General features: G+C 42.8%; 1 protein-coding gene across 3 annotated transcripts in view; it reads left to right on the top strand.

Moving 5' to 3' along the window:
• LOC108001413 (protein patched) overlaps positions 1-18,083 on the top strand; it is a 44,837-nt gene that overhangs the window by 10,272 nt on the left and 16,482 nt on the right. For all 3 annotated transcript variants that reach the window (XM_017062409.3, XM_017062410.3, XM_062075817.1), the window contains exons 2-4: positions 3,556-3,748; positions 16,114-16,303; positions 16,940-17,009. In XM_017062409.3, coding sequence (XP_016917898.1) covers positions 3,556-3,748; positions 16,114-16,303; positions 16,940-17,009 — 453 coding nt within the window. The remainder of the gene's footprint in view (positions 1-3,555; positions 3,749-16,113; positions 16,304-16,939; positions 17,010-18,083) is intronic.

The following is an 18,083-nucleotide window of genomic DNA, read 5'->3' on the forward strand; positions in this document are numbered from 1 at the left end:
CTTGACGCGGATTTCTTGACGCAACGCTTGGACGAGAGACGACAGAGTGTGACACAGAGGAGGTGCGCGTTTGAAGGATTTAAGTTCGCTTAAGTTGGATGAAGCGAGGCGGAAATAAAATGCAATGAACGAGTAAGGGAGATGGAACGATCTCTATTTCCGTTTCATATGGGAATTCCTTGCCAAGTGGAACACGTGTATTTATACGAGTTCCCTGGTGTGGAGATTTGAGAAACTGTTCTATTTTATAATCGGTATACACGTATTTGAGAAGCTGGAGGGTGCTGGTTGAGAAGAAAAACTATCAAACTACCCATTAAAATATAAAACTCACGTCCTTTTTACTTCTGACGATATCATTTCTGAATGGTAATTTTCTACTTAATTGTCAAAAGCGCGTTATAAATTGTTATCGAATCCGTGGACAGAGATCGAAAGGAAGAAGGGAAGGAGAGAAGGAGAAGAGGTGAAGCGAAGGAGAAAAAGAAAGCGCAGACGCCACGAGTCGAGACGTCTATATAGGCCTCGTATACCTCGTGGTGCAGGAGGGAAGGAGAGCAAAGCGGTGGAATTCCCCCTTTTTCCCGTAAGTGGTCCCCGCGGGCCTTATGGGGTTTCTCGTGGTGGGCAATATCTACATATTACAACCTCGTGGCGCGGGGACCACCGTCGTTGACATAAGATCCTGTTATGCTGTCTGCTATCTCCTCGCGAACCTCGTGTCGCGCTGTAAGAAAAACATTAAAAGTACGAATAACATAAATTCGTTAAACGTTTAACCAACATCCTCTCCTGCCTCGTCGAATTTCCTTCTCCGTCCAAAGGCTTTCGTGTTACTCCCGCTCGCAATAAAGATCCTGTCAGGTGGTTCTGTTTCTCCAACTCGACGACAGTGATGCGACTGTTCTTGTTGCTTGTTGCCCGATCGTAATCGCTGTTTAATTCTTTGACAAGGATGGACGTAAAATAAGAATTCAATTGTGAGGCTGTTGGATGATTCTCGCTTTTTGCGCGTGTATACGTGTCGTGAAAGAAACCGAGGGAAGAAGCGCAATAATAAGTTGGTTAGCCAAGAGCGATTTTGAATGAAAATTTTTATACATTGGCAATTTTTATATCTTTGATAAATTTCTATGTACGCGGGAACGAATTTGAAATTCAATTTTTTTCAAATTTTATTTATCGTGTTACATACGTATTTCACTTACTTATGGTCTTTCAATTGTGCTTTGTATGCAAATAAAGACGGATATCGTGTTAAACGGATAAGTATCACGTTTCGAAAAAGCCACGTGATCCGTGTGTAAAGACAAGAAGACAATTATTCATATTTACACTTTACATTAATCATTAACCATGTAAGAGATGAAAGCATTCATATATCAAAGTTAAGATTAATATCATAATTACTTCCAAGATTGAGTCATCAATGAACTCCTCTCACGATTTTCCTAATATGGCAGCTACAAGAGAAACGATACGTACACTCTTTTATACCATAAAAGTTCACTTTAGCTGAAAGCAACTTAGGATTAATAATCAAGAGTCAAAACATCACTTAAATCAATTGCAAATAAAAAACGACATCATCGATATAATTACACCAGAAAGGCTACATCTCATCGACTCCTCGAATCCTTTAATCGATCGAGGCAATTCGATAAAAAAAGGGGGAGGGGAAAAATGAGAAAAAGCCAACTCGGTTCACAGAGAGTGGAAACGTAAACACTCGTGGTCGGCGCATGTTCCACGGAGGCCTGCAAAGCCGTGGTTTCCCGGGGACCATGTGGCCGACGAGGATTGTCCGCACGTCTAGAGTTACCCGAGTCTGGCGGGCCGCGAGGCCGCGGTACCGGGGTTAATTGGCTGGAAAACCTTGCTATCCGATACTCGACGCCCGGCTACTGCCCCGAGATACGTAAGCGTGTGTAATCTGTATTTTCATCTGCACGCCTATCGTGCTCTGCCTTCGTTCGCCTTTCCTCTTTTTCTGTCTTTCCATTCCTCTCTTACGATGCTCTCTAACTGTACACCAAGTGAACCGAATGAAGGGGAAAGAGAAAGAGAGAGGGAGAGAGAGAGAGAGAGAAAAAGAGAAAAGCGTTCGTTCCTTTTCTCCTGCGAGCTCGATTCCCTTCTGATCCGTGTGCCTCTCTTCTCGGCCTTCCTTCTCCGTCTTTCTTTCCCTGTCGGCCAGGAAAGATAGGTATTGTTGCGGGTGGTCTGTGGTGCACATTGTCAGACCGGCCACCAGGTAGTGTGCAACGTTGCCGTTCGCAATGTTGCGAACGTTGCTCTCCCTTCCATCTTTATTTCTTTCTTCATTTTTTCCACCTTTCTCTCCTTTTCTTTTTTTCTCTTCTCTTTTTTTTACGCGTCTTTTTGCACAGTTTCTTTCATTTCGATGTTTCATTACGGGGGATGCTTCGTTTTCGTCTCGTTTTAGGGTGCGTATAAGATGTTGCACAGGTATGATAGATGTTTCTTTTATTAGTAGAGGTAATTAGAGGTTCGACGTGTATTTGTACACAGAAATTTATGTTATCAGAATTATTCTTTATCGGTATGTATGACTGTCGTGTTTGCACGATATCGCACTATTTCATTGGAGATTAAAGAAAAATTATTCCTGTCTGACTGAATAATTCCAATGCAACGTTTTCCACGCCGATTTACATTTCAGCCAATATATTTATCTTTCACGAGAAACGTTAACAACCCTCGGTCATTTTTCTCTTCCCTTTTTTTCACCCTGTAATTGCCATTAACATTTCTCCCAAATTTTCTCCACGCTCGTCCACCTTACTCATCGCCATCTTCGTTCAATCTTCATCCCATCGTCCACTCTCTTCTCCTACCTTCTCCGTCTCTTTCTGCCACGTTCTCATCAAAGAGGTAAGAGTACAACCCGCGGCCAGCTACTTATCATCGTCAAAGCCCACGCGGCCAATTTAAAGCGCTTCGGCTGCCGTTCCAGCCTCGCCGCCCTTTAACCGCTGGAATCTGTTCTTTTTCTTGAAAATCGTAGGCGGTACCGTGCGTGGCGGCTCGTAAACCTTCCACGAATGAATTGGGAACTCGAACGTGTGGCGTGGAAGGTTGCTGCGCCCTGTTGGAGTTGCGGAGGAACGCCACGGGTAACCACTTCAATTTAGATGCTAATGTATGAAATTGTAACTACTATTCATGGAGTACGAACGAAGTACGAAGGATCGCGTTCGATAAGATATTTTAGGCTAGTTTTTTCGGTCTTTCAAATCGAAAATGTGGGATAAAATATATACTTGATTGTGACAGGTTTCTTTGCAAGTTTTTTTGTTTAATTTTTTAATCCTTGATAAGCTTTAATCATTGAATTAATAAATAATGGATGTATATACTTTCTAAAATATCGAATTGGTAAAAGAAAATTTTTGAAAGAGTAATGACAAATTTTAACGATATTTCCAGCCAACGAATATGTATATATATACAAATCTAAAATCTAAATTTAGAAATAAAATTTTCATCGAGTGACGATGGTCGACTAAAATTTCAGATCCCTTATTTTTTCAGGGCAAAGCGGAAGGTCAAAGGTCTGCGGTGTGGATCAGGGCAAGGCTGCAGGATCAGCTGAGTCAGCTGGGCTACTTCCTGCAGAGGCACGCAGGCAAGGTTCTCTTTCTTGCGATCGTCGCATTGGCTACATTCTGTGTCGCTCTCAAATCCGCTCAAATTCACAGCAAGGTCGAACAACTCTGGGTGCAAGGTGAGTACGTTTTCTGAAATATTTTTCGCAAATACAAAATGTATTATGATATTTTCATTTAATTCAGCGAACAAGATTCAAAAAATATTTTTATTTTTTTTATTATTTGACAAGTTCAATCGTATATTTGAAAAACATTTATTTTCGTTCGTTTAAATTTATAAATTTTTTTTTTATTAAAGTTAAAAGAATGAAGTAATCGCTACTTTTGGAGTTTTATTTTAAAATGTTTTTAAAATATACGAGATAATCTGACAATTGCATCAATGATAATGTACGATAATGTACGAGAGAGATATTACTTATTTCTTTATTTAATTAAAGTAGACGTATAAGAAGTAACGAGTTTTAACGCAAGTGTTAATGTTATCCAATTAAAATTTTCACAAAAAACAATCTATATATATATCTTCTCTCAAGTACCAAATGTGTTAATAATCCATTTCAAATCACGAACGTTAAAAAGATAAAATAATTCAATGATCAGGCACATAAATAAACCATTTTAATAAACCTCAAAGGAATTAAGAGATTTGACGAATGACTAAGGGACTTTGTATTACCACGATGTCTCGTCACAAAACACTAAAGCGCATCTGTGAAGCGAATTTTCTGCAAATCGTACACGGTACACCTTACAAAATGTACAACGCAGTTTATGTGTTTCTCGTGACAAGAACATTACTCTCTTACTCTCAGCATTTTCTACATCCCTCCTAATCACTCGGAGGAATAAAATTTCGTTCCTACAAACGACGTTCCACATCATGTTACCAAAGATTAAGATTTATCTCGCATGAAAATATTTTATTCCATTCATTTTAACGTATTATCGTTCCTCGAAATTAAAAAATTTCGGATCACCACTCGGTTAAAACTCTCTAAAGAAATGTTTATCGCGATATAAATAAACATTTGTATTCGGAATACAAATACTTTCAGCTAGCAATGCCCGTTAATGAAAAATTACTCCGAGAGAGAGAGTTTCTATTCTCAAATGGATTCTCGTGTGACTCGAAAAGAGGGCAATGGAAATATATGCATAGAATGACACGAGGGATAAGAAGAGAGAGAGAGAGAATCAGAATGGAGTGACAAAAGGAGAATAGAGAGAGCGAAACTCCGTTTTACCCCCACGCTTACAACACACGGTACATTAGTTTGCTCGCTGGGTGGCCTTCTATATTTATCCGTGGTCCGAAACGCTAATTCGAACACCCCGTCGCTAACTTTGACTTGAAGCGTTGCGCTGACGAAACGAAAAGATTTCGAGCAACTTTCGAATGGAAAGTGAGCAGCGCGTAATGGACGAGAAAGGTATTGGGAAATGGAGATCTCTTGGTCGTAAAATTCGATAAAGGTATTAACGATTTCTTTATAAGGGGAACGATTTATTGTCGAGATCCTCCGATTAGGTGGTACTTATATACTCTTGTTACGATAGTTGCATTAGTTTAAATTTATGTTCGTGAAAGAATCATCACGTGAAACTTGTAGTATAATAAAAAGATAGTAAGTTCATCAGATCTGTTTATATCTTTACATAATCTGAATATATAATTCAAACAGCAATTAAGATTTGATGAAACGAAACATGTTCGGATAACAACATAAATTAATTAAAGAAAATGCTTTACATCCGTTACATAATTTTCAAATTTGTAAGAGAAAAAGAAATATTTTGCTATTTAAAATCGTTCATCTTACCTATTACGCAATCAAGAGGAGAAAAAGAATGCTCACCTTCCAATTCGATCCATTACCTAAACAACTCCATAGTTCAACGACCGGACAGAGTTTCTTTGGCAAGAACACAGGGAACAATGAAAAGTGCTGTACCGTATCGAGGACAAATATTACTTTCCAACAGAGGTATAAGAAGCTGTGCAGCATACCGGGACTAACTGTTCCAAAGATTCTTTCGTCTCGGTCCGCTTGCCACGGAGGAGAGCCGACCGTGATCGTCTAGGATCAAAGTTAAGGCCACGCTCTCGGGGGAAGGGGATTTCCTCGAGCGCGGGAAACGGACGGCAGATTAAAGACGTATCAGCGTTTTATGAGATTTTAATGAGCAAACGAGTTTCTGCCGACCACTTCTGCCTCCCCAATGGCGGCCGCTCGGATCACCGATGCGTGAGGACGCGTTTTACAAAGACGTAATACGCCGGGCAAAAATTTGCATCCGCGATAATCACCCTGGAAAATCGTTAAAAAGTCATCCATCTCGAACGAGAGTCTCATGGGCCGGCTGGTAACGGTGACTCGACCGAGGATTTTTAAAGCGCGGGCCCCGATGCCGCCTTAATGCCTTTTTGAACGTTTTAGAGAGAACGATTTACCTTACCCGCTTATTGTGGTGAAAGGTTTCGGACGGCATGCGATAATTCGCGTTGAAATTTTGTAGAAGTTTCCTGTAAGTGATTTTTTTTTCCTTTTTCTTTCTTTTTTTTTCTTTCAGTATCTGTCGAATCATCTCAAACGTAATGTTGTGAAAAGGGTAAATACTCAATTCGTGACGATAACACTGATTTCTTATATTTTAAATAAAATATAAATAATTCCATTCAAATATCAATAATACTTTTAATACGTTCAAACCGAATATTTATTTAAATAGTAATATTATTAGTGATATTATTTATTTTTAAAACGCGAAAGCGCAATAAGTTAGTCTTAAATAACTGCCGGTAGTACACATTTTACACACTTCCACCAAACAAAACGTCCCTTTCTTCTCTCCGACCAACTCTAACACCGCGTATAAGGAGTAACGACCCATTGAAAAACTTTCGAGCAATTTACACCACGGCATTCGCGGGTTTTTGCAACGATGATCGGTGGCATAAGGGTTGCCAGTGTCCACGTGAGAGGCGGCGGCGATACGGAGAAGGGGGGAGAGGTTTTTTTCGAGATGGTGATTCGAGATGTACCTTATGCGTGCGCCACGCGGATCAGTACCGGATATCCGTGAGGTGACTGCAGTCGGAGTCGGGATATGCGGGCGCAGTGTTGTCCGAGTATGGGCCAAGTGGAGAAAGAGGAGAAGAAGGAGGCGAGGGCTTCGTGAGACGGGGGGAGAGGAGGGGGAGGAAGTTTACGACTGTGCCGCGCGATTTGACGATATTCCGGTAAAGGGTATAAATTTCACCGGCAACAGATCGATAAACGCTTGCTTTATGGCTCCCTCGATTCTTTCTCTCTGCCCACTTGGCTGTGGCGAGAACGCAATCGAGAGGCTTTTATCGGCGACACAGGGGTCCCGTTTATTGTTTAATTGTTCGCGTCCTACTCGCGCGGATTCTCCGGCTGGTTTAAATCAATATACAAACGAGGAAAGTTTCGATTATATACGGCCATCCGTCGCCTGACAATTTGCTACTTAGTTGATCGAAAAGTTTATATTTGATTTTATTATGGAGTGGGATTTCGGATCTCTTGATAGAGAGATTTTTATTTTACGATGTATTGTTAAATCTTTGATGAATTTCGAAGAGACGAGGGAAAATACCGTCTTGGAGTTTTTTCATTGCTACGAAATTTAATAAATCTTCCGCCAATAAAATTCTAAATTTGAAATTTAAATCGAATAACGACGATTCGAAATTTTAAGTAAAAGGATACGTAATTGCTCGAGTTTCTTGTTCAGTGGAACGGAAATTTTAAATTGGAATAAAAAAAAATGTCGAACGACGTGATAAAGCCGATTACATTTCATCCACGAACTGATACTTCCGTTACCCTTGCCTATCATCTCAACTCGAACGGATCGTTCCAAGGATCGTGCATTTTCCAATAATTTATAGATGGATCGACGTTATCGCCCGGATGAGCGTAATATCAGCTTCAGTTTTGCACGATTATTTTTCCTTCCGTTTGCATCCGCCGTTCGATTGATCGAGCGTGGAAGAGAAGAGCCATGCCACTGCCAAACGGGTGTTGCTTTTCAATCACCTGCACCCATACCTGTTTTCCTGTTTATTTTACGAGCTGAATCCTCCTTCTGAGCTTCTTCCTCCAAGCATCTTCTCTATATCGTTTCTTTTTATTTTACAAACGATCAAACCGAAAAGGAGAAAAAGATCCCGATGCAATCTTTAATACGTCAGAGAGAATGATTCGATGATTTCTCTCTTTCTCTCTCTCTCTCATCTCGCAGTTACAATCAAAAGTTAAATTAAAAGCTCTACATCGAGATCTCGATATATATACATGTACGTATGTATCGAGAAAAGGAAGAAAGGAAGGTGATGCGATCAAAACGCGCGTAATTATTCGAGATTACGCGGGAATATTCCGAGTCGAATGACACGCAGGTGGTGGCGTGGCCCCAGCTTTTGTGAATCGAACATCGAGAGCGCATCCACTTAATTCAATCCGTTTTGCTCTTATTTTCTCGTACACACCGGCGCGGTAGGCTCGCTAAAGAGAGAAGACCTGGCACACGCGCCGATATATCCCTCTCTCGTTCCCTCCTACTCCCTTCCTTTCTCTTTCTCTTCGCTGAACGTACGGAGGAGGCGGTTTCGTTTCGAATCTAGAGAGGAAAAGATCGAGGCCCGAGCGAAGGAAGATCGGAAGAGTGGCTCCTTTACCTTTGCCAGATAATACGTTGCTATAGCTCATTCCAAGAAACGAGAACCCTTCTTCGATCACGATTCGTGATATAATTGTTGTCCTGATTCTTTCATCTAAATTAATTTAATCGTGATTACAGGATCGCTTCGGAAGAAAGTTCGGGTTCAATTTCTCGTTTGATCTCGATGTTTTTCTTTTTAAACAGAGAACATTTCTTCCTCGACGATATCACTTCGATGGAAGTTTAAGTTATCGTTGGGGAATTAATCCCCAAATTAATTCCCCAAAAAGATCTATCTCGCAACAAGGACGTATCCAATCTTTCACAGATTTCCAATAAAGAAATAATAATAAAAATCCAAGGGAAAACGAGGGGGAAAAAGAAATAGGAAAAAGCGTGATAATCTAGGAGTCGGAAGTAGTGTCTAAGCTGCGTCTTCCTGGAACGACCTGTACCGAGGGCCAAAGCGGCGCAAGGAGGCCGTGGCGTTAGTGTGACAAGGACAGGCAGAGGACGAAGGCACGACCGTGCACGAGGGCCGGCCGACTGCTTACATCTTCATTAGGCCCCCATGCCTTGGAGTGCGAGGGAGAGGGCGCAGTCGGACGGAGACCGAGCAGAGAAGAAGAAACGATGATGAGGAGGAAGAGGAGGAGCGAGATAGGGCGTACCGCATGGCCACGTGAAAGAGCGAAACAGAGTGATTCCGTAAGGCCGCAACGGGGATAAGAAAGTCAGAAGACCGTCGTCCAAAGACCCACCGGGAATCTGTTGTTGTTGCACCGACGGACGGACGGACGAACGGCCGCGTAAACAGAGGATCTCATCTTCTGTTTACCACGCGTGACGCGGAATCGTGGAATTCGGTCGGCGGAACGGCTTTTACGGAGATCGGTACCTGGAACGGGCGTGGATGGATGATATAATTTCGCGAGAAGGGATTGGAACGCGTGGAACTACGACTAGACCTGTTTAAATCGCTCTGGAATTTGGAGTTCACTGACATTTGATCTCGCTGATACGCTTCAGTCAATGGACTTTCTCTCTCTCTCTCTCTCTCTCTCTCTTTCTCCCTGGCATGCGATGTCAACACGCCGTGTCAAGTATTTGATCGGTATTCTCGTCTTCAATGAACAAGATAATCTTGTGGGTTAGGATTTTGTCAATTTGTATTTAAGAAGTTAATCGGAGGTGATACTCGTCTTCTTTGAAAAGGAATTATTCGATAGTCGAAAGAAGAAATTAAGATCCTCAAGAAGCAATCGAACAGGCCAATCAATGAAAATTTCGTGGATGGTGTTCAGATTCAATCCGTCATAAACGAGACTATGCTCGAGCAGCGTCGGGGAAGCTGCAGTTATCAATGAAAATTCGCGCGATATCCGTGACGAGGATAATTTCTACCGGTAATAAGTTGCGTGGCAGCAGAAAATGAGAACCGCTGGGATTGGATGGGGCTCGGTTCCGGTGAATGGTCGCGGTGGGTGGCCCGGTAGGCTCTCTGTGTGCGCCAAGCCAACCCAGCCAGCCAACCAGCGGTGGGCCTGCGTGCCTGAGCGATTGAGCCAAGTCTCAGCTCCTCCGTGAGCCTCAGAGAGCTAAGCCTGCTTCGAAGCTGGGCCCCTTCGTTTTCTTCTCTCGTCTTCCTTCTTCTCTCTCTACCACCGCCCTCTTCGACTCTCCGTGAAGGAACATAGAGAGTGCCGGGAAAGGGGCTACGAGGGTTTCTACTCTACGCCAAGTAGCCTTAGCCCGGGCCCTCTCCTCATCCGGGCCCCGACTCTCTCCCTCCCCCTTTTTCCAGCTTTGCGTCACATTGGCTCTTTCTACTAACCATTCGATGGGCATCAATCCTCCTCCTCCTCCTCTCTCCTCCTCCTCGAAATTTTATCTGTACGACCTACGATAATGAAGCCATCGTGGGATATCGTTCTAAAGAAGGGACGTTAATTAGATGTATCGGCGCGTAGCGGGATCCACGTTCTCCTCCGACTTCTGTTAAGTCAATTTTTATTGAGAACTTCGAAGAGAGAACGTTTTTCTGTTCACCATTTCGAGCTCATCGAAATCGAAACGTCTTTGAATTTATGAAGCGGTTATATTGGATTTTAAACTTAATGTCCGATTACTTTTATCCATTAATGAGAAGAGGCGCAAAGTTAAAATTAGCTTTCTCGGTAAATAAGTAAGAAGGAAAGGGAGGGGGGTTTTTCGTTCGCTCGAGCAACGCGGGAAAGGCGTTAAGACGTTCCGAAGGGAGGGGAATTTTCGGGAGCACGTGGTTCATATATTTTCACACGCTGTAAAGCTGTCCACACGTGCGTTTCCACGACACGTTGACAGACGTTCGATCTTGTTACTCCCGTACAGGATCATCTTCCAGAACGGAAGAATCCACTTTCCGGAACTTATTCGTTAAGGCGTCAAGGGAGAGATTTTCGTGGAACGTTTATTCAACGACAGATGGTGAGAGCATTCATTCCACGAGCAATGTCGTCACAGATGTCGTCCATATTCGTGCGGATCGGTTTCCCGGATGATCATGATTCGCGTGTTTTCACGAGCGAAACACAAATCCCGTAAACGAGGCAGGCGGGGCCGGTTTCTAGGAAAGAAGGGCGGAAATCGTTACGAAAGAGAAAGAAAGAGGCAGAAGGTAAATCCTATTGAGCTCGTCCGAAGAGGATCGTTGCAGCATTCGGACAAACGTTTCGTGGTTGGTTCAAAGAGAGTCTTTCGGCTAGTAATATCGCGAAATTAACGTATAACCGGTAATTGGACGGAATATCCTTTTAACGATTCGATGTTCGTCGTGTCCTGCCTTGTCCGGCTTAACAGCCTCCTCGTTTGAAATTTAAGGAGGAGAACTTAAGGAAGGCTGCCACCGTGGTTGCTCCTGCTCCTGCCGAGGCATTTAAGGACGAGGAACCACGAAAGGGTGGAGGGGGGTGGGAGTGATCCGTCTGTTCCTCTCCATTCCTCTCCTCCCGTTTTCACCCGTGGCTCTCGCCCGTTTCTGTTGCCCGTCCAAAGGGCCACTCGTTGCACCTGTTCTCTCCCTCGTAGCGGTGCCTTCCAGTGCCTCGTTCGTCCCTCCTCTTCTCGATCCACCGTCGATTCGAGCCTCTCCTCTCCTCCCCCGGGGCGAGCATCGAATTATCGTTAAACGGCGAAAGGGGATGAGGGAGGGAGTCGTTGGTGTCGCATGTGGGAGAACGAGGCCGTTTCACTCCCGAGGGAGATCGGCCGCGTAATTATTTTGCGGTACGTGCAATTTGGAAGGTGGTCGTTAAACAGAAAAGGATTCGTCCGATTCCCGCGAAAGCAATCGTCACGCTGATACACGCCGTCCACTTTCCAAACTGCCTCACGAAACCTGAATAAACCATAGTAACCGCAATCAGGTACTGTTACTTCTAACGACGCCTGTAATGATGGCCCGCTACGCGTGGTATAGACTTGTTCGTACGTACGCTTCGAGAATCGACGAATTATCCGTGCTTTCATTCTGCCCACATTTTTTTTCCTGCGCATCTACTCCTCTAACCCTCGCTTTAAGGGATTCCTAAACTCGATCTCTCTATCCGGCCACGCGATCGAGCCCCGATCAGCAAAACAAACAGGAGAGGGAGAAGGAGAGAAGGTTGAATGAGACGGGAGGGTGGACAAAGGTGAAACGCGCGGCCATTCAATGGTGCCCCGGAGGGACAGAGAGCAAAGTAGATTCTTACACGGTGCGATCACGGTAGCCGGAAGGGTGCGGATAGAACGGGAACTCGATCTTGCCCCCGTGTGCAGTAGACAGGGACGGAGAAATAATTACAGAGACGCCCCGCCGATAAATCAAGATGCGCATCTCCCCTTCCTCTTCTCGCTCGAATCGCAGGGACTTTGTATCCTCCTTTCCCCCCCGATTCTCTCTCTCTCTCGCGCGCCTCACCTCCGTTAAGATACATGTTTCTCGCTACGCAGAGCGTAGAGAGAGAGTAGTGTCTTTATTACGCTCGATGCTCCACGCCGCATTCTACAGGTTGATTCATCTTTCGGGGGAGGGGAGGGGGAGCGAGAAGGTTGGAGGCGCGCGACGAGATGTTGGTGTCTCGCTTGACGTGGGCGGTAACGGGTACACGGGGAGGATGAAGAGAGTAAAGGAGAGAGAGAAAGAGAGAAGGTTGAGAAACTCGTTGTAAGTGATTCCATTCGTAAGGAAACGTTCCGTTGGCTGGCGCAAACTCGCGCGATCTCGAGCGAGCCACTTTTACGCTCGATGCCTGCCGAGCACGCGTTTTGTAGCGTTTTAATCGCAGCCGCCCCCCCTCTCGTTTCAGCCCATTTCTCTCGGCCCAACGTGATCCTCCACCAGTGGCACGGAATAATTAACGCGATCGTTTTCTTTTTTGAGAATAGGTATTTTGATTCCGAGAAGACGTTTCTCCGTTTTCTCGTTTCACGGAGGGATAATACGGGATAAATGTTTATCGGGAAGTGATTGAAATAAAATACAGATCTCGTTTCGTTTGAAGTAACATTGATTTTTCTTCGCTGAGCAAGGAAGTAATTGGTTTCGAATTTTAAACTCCGTCAAAAGTCGTCGTACTTATTTTTGGTAATTAAATTAAATATGTACGTTGACGTTTGCAACGATCAACTTTTTACTCGACGAAAGTGAAACTCAAAGACACGCGTAACGATTCCAAATATTAATCGAGATAAGGAAAATATATATATATATATACATCCATGTGTACATAGAAACAGCCTAACCAACAATGTGCATTGTTGAACACCTTACAGAGCGATAAAGTCATTCCTGTAAACGATACCCCCGCTATATGTATCCTTCTATGTATCAATAACGCGTGTATAGTTTACGAGCGTGCGCGTGCCACAGCGGAACAATAAAAATCGCGTATAAGTATTACCCGAGTCGGAGTTCAAAGACTGGGTTGATAGATTCCGTGGAACGGCTGCTATTGTTAACCGTGAACAAATACGTAGCGGTTTTCGACATTCCACCGGCTGAAGCACGGTAGGTAGAAAAGAGGCGAAGGGGGAGGGAAAAGGTCGAACGTGCGCAATCAGGTTCCCTTCTTCTTCACGCCACCTTCATTACCGGTGTTCGTCCCCCCGAGGTTTACGGTCAGAGTGGTATCTGTCCCTGTTACCCAGGTCGGTCACGATGACCCTTTATTCCGCCTTGGAACACCTCGCCTCTCTTTTCCTCTTTGCCGTACGAAACGTGTTCTTTCCCCTTCTGGAATCGTATTACATAATGCCTCGTAACGACTTTCATTAACTCGCGTCACGATACGCGTATATTATACAAACAGTCCATAGATTCGAGCGCAGATAAATATGGGCAATTATTTCTGATTAATTAGCCAACATTCGTTAGCCGGCTATAATTCAAACGGAGCCGGATCGAGGGGACATTTGCCCCGTCGAGGATTTTATTGGGCGTGGAAAAAGAATCTTGTGAATTTATAAATGGCTTCGATTGTCCGAGCGTTCTCCATCTTCCGTATCGATGGATACTTGGTCACGGGATCAAGTTCAATGTTTTTGAGTAAATTTTAATAGTGTTGGCAAATGTAATAACGATCGTTAATAGCGAAACTAATACGGTATACGAATATTTGTCAATTTATTACACTTAAAGGTAAATACTTTTTTTATTTTGAATACTTAAATAATAAATGAAAATATTTTAATTTAAAATATCGTAATAAACATCTATAATTTACTCACTAATAGAAGACAATCAGGTTTCATAAATCATATTTTTATTTTTCTTAGCTTACCAATTAAGATATTTAGAAAAAGGAAGCATTTCGTCTAATAAGAATTAATAATAGGCTAAAAGAATCGCGAAATAATCAATTTCACTTCAATCCTCAAATCAAACCTATCGATGTTAAAATTATCACCAAACATGTAATCATTTTACCAAAGAAAATCGTCTCGAACCTACTCTTGCGACCCTCGTCATCCCTCCATCAATGATAATCGATCGATGTTCAATAAAAGAATTCAACCCAACGAAACGCTTTGATCCAAAAGACAATGCAAACTACAAAAAAAATCCATCCGTCGAAAGCGTAAAGACGCGTACGAAATTCCGTGGCAAGGGAAGCCCGTGACGGGTTTGCACAGTAACCCAGGTCGTTTCTTCACGCCGCCCTCATTATTGTTCGACCTTCGAGCTTTACGATCACGTGGTACACCCTGTCCCTCAGATTGGTCACGATGAGGCCCCGGCATACGTTCGTTTCCACTCGCGTACATCCCTGAATATCGACTCGAAAGACCGCCCGTCGACTCTCGCCAGCTAGGTTCTCCGCGTCTAACCTCCGTGGACGAGACGTGTAACGTGTTCCACGATTGTAGACGGTTGAGAACCGTCTCTTGATAGCGGGCGACACGGGTGGTCTCCAGAGGCCGCGCCGTGGCGGAACGAGCAAATACGCCGTCGGCATTTTTGACGGTGAAATCCGACTAGGTGGGGTCCCGACGTACCCCGTGTCAGACGTCATTCTCGTGCCCTTCCCGCGTTGCTTTTCGATGAATACGCGTATCCTTGCTTCGCGCTCCATGTGCCACTCTGGACACCCTCGTTTGGGCCGGATTCTCCGGATCGTTTCGCGAAACATCAGGCGTGGAGCCTAAGCTTGACGTTTCGAGGATTGATTGATATAGGGGGATCCTGAAAATTGGCAATTTTTAAAAAATAGTGGACCTATGACGACACGTGTATAAAATATTTCTATTTGTTTGGGTAATATTGTATTTCGTATTGTAAAAATAGTCACGCGGAAAAAGTGAATGTTGATTGTCAATTAGTTTGCCTCTATTGGAGGAATTAATTACAGTAGCTCTTTGAGAAATTAATTGTATACGTATCATAATATTAAAATAGAGATAAGATAATTTGACAAATTATTCGCTCGATTGATTGGTTGGAACCAACGCTTCGATTAATACGTTTATTCGAACAGTGAACGTCTAATGACTCGTTCAGACAAGATCGATGGGGTTGTGTTCGTGATGGCGAGGGCGACGGTTTCGACCCATAACAGAGTGCTATTTCCATGTCTCCTTCTGGGAACGCTTTCATTGGTACCTTGCCAGAAATTTTTCCCGGTATATATCCGTAAAGCTATAGAAACGTGTGTTACGACACCGGGTCGCTCTCGATGTTTCTCTTCGGGGAATCGTCCCGAGCATAAACATTACCAGCCCGTCGAAAGCTTAAAGTGGCACGAGTCGCGAATAAAGCGACCGGCCAATCCCGATGGAAGCCTCGTGACTTTGCCCAACCACGATTCCAGCCGGTTGAAAGGGTCCAGGTAGTGCGTTTCCCCTTTGAAGAAAGACAACTGCGATCCAAACCTGTATTTTAGACGCCAGCTCTTTTGACGAATTACCAGAAATTACCAGAAACTATCCTGCCGTCCAGGCTTAAAAAAAAAAAGACAGTGATACAAGTTCTTTTTGGAAATACGAAAAAATTTATTAAGGTTCGGAGAAACCTTAGTGAAATTTTTAAGGAAGGAGATTCATCCTCAAAAATTCTTTGCTTGATTTTTTAACGGGAAAGGATCTCAAGATTTCGAACTTTCTTCTTAAATGTAATTTAGAGTTCAATCTTTGAATTAAATTTTGAAAGGATGAAAAATTATTCTCTCCAAGTTATTCAAAGATAAACTGGATGCAAAAGGGAAACGTATACGTTGCTGGACCAGATTCTTTTATCGAAATTCACGCAACGTGTGGTATTTTTTGATCGTAGAAGGCGGAAGGTTGCAAAAAGAGTTGAGCTACGCTTCGGAAGCATTGGGTGAAGCAGCTGCCTCGACGCATCAACTCGTGATTCAGACACCGAAGGATCCTGGAGCGAATATCTTGCACCCTGCCGCACTCAAGGAACATTTAGCGATCCTGAAGGCGGCGACGCAGGTCACCGTACGCTTATTCGATACGTAAGTACCTTTTTCTTCCTCCTTTTTCATTCTATTGTCTCCCCCAAGTATGAAATGTCTAACGAAGCCTAAGTGAGAAAGAGGTACACGTGTTGATAGAATTTGCACGATTTTTAATTAGATTTTAATAGAATCATGTGATAATTATATATTTACGTAGTTTATTATTTCTTCTCAAATAGCACAGCTATTGTTTCAAAAGTTTACAGTTGAAAGAATTTGAGTTTCAAAAAAGTTATGCAAGTCCTAAATTTTCATTTATTTTGCAATATATATATATAAAATTCAATTGAAGACCATAGTATAGCATCGTAGAATTAAATAAGATAATATTCGAATATAATGGAATAAATCTTATTTAACTTATAAACGATTCTTCAGAAAAAATATTTTATTTAAAATAAGATCAATTAATATCGATAAAAAAGAAAAACGTTAAACACTGTACGCCTATTTTCTTGCAAACTTCGTGGACACCCTGTGAATGCCGAAGAGCGGCTAAGCACGAGAAACGATTGCCGTCGTTCCGAGTTTTTCTCGGCCGCTCTCTTTCCTAGCCGCTGTTATCGGCGAGACGGGGGTTAAAGGGATGCAAAACTTGTATTCATGAATGCATGTGTTCCGTGTCGCTTGCAGCACGTGGAAGCTGAAAGACATGTGTTACGCGCTCAACATACCCAACTTCGACATGCACTACATCGACCAGGTAATTTAGAACTACCACCACTTTACGTAGATGTAAGTAGATACGCGGTGTCACGTATTCGTGTATGTCGACTGTTCACGTATTCGACGCGTGAAGTACGATATCGACGTTATTGTGCTCGCACTGTGACTCCTCGATTTCCATTAGGAAATCTCGAAACTAGCGATGGCTACGATAACCGCTCTGATCACGCTATGCAAGGATAGACGTTTGCAATAAGACAGTTTATTTATCTATTTAGGATTAGGCATCGAAGGCGATTTAACTTTTATCCATTAGAAGATATCTACAATTTTTCACGTTGGAAGGAAATTGGTGAAATTATTTCGCGATATATTCGTCTTTATTATATATGTAATTTGGCGAGGAAATGGTAGTTTTATATAAAAAAAAGAAAAGATGGATTTTTTTTATTCGTTTATACACACATATAAATATTACTCTGTTTATGTGCATTACGAAGACGATCATATATCCCAAGTGACACTTGGCAGTTGTTCAAATAGTAGGAGCTTAGCCAGAGTTCAGTTAACCCTTATGTCAACACCCTTTTATGCATTCAGCTTAAAATTTCGTATCTTCCTGTCATAATATTTTCAAATCCAGCCAAATTAGCATCCCTTCAAACCTCGCTGTTTACAATTTAAAATTCTGTTACTAGAAAATCATCGATCTTGAAATTAGAAATCTCGAAGTATTGACAAATATATTCGTACTCCAAAAGTATTCAATTCTCAATCCATCTATTATATTTCGTATATTTCGTTCACCGCTAGAAATTTCGTCTCTTTGAAATCAGGCGCCAAACTAAACTTCGTTCGAATATATAAACATGGATTCACCATCGATCGAAAACAAAATAAGCGAAATAGTAATAACAACGGGGAAAGATTCTGAGAAATGTTTTCGGAAAATCGTGGCCATCGCTAGTGTGGTAGCAGCACGGTGTCCTCTTCGTTTGTCTCTCAACATCCAGTTACCGGATCGTAGCCGACCGGCTCACGTACAGTCGTAAACGTCGAAAATTGAATACGACGGTTGAAAAGGCAAACGAACACCGGTTTGCGTATAAGT

Source organism: Apis cerana, linkage group LG5 (assembly GCF_029169275.1).
Source record: "Apis cerana isolate GH-2021 linkage group LG5, AcerK_1.0, whole genome shotgun sequence".
Lineage (NCBI taxonomy): Eukaryota > Metazoa > Arthropoda > Insecta > Hymenoptera > Apidae > Apis > Apis cerana.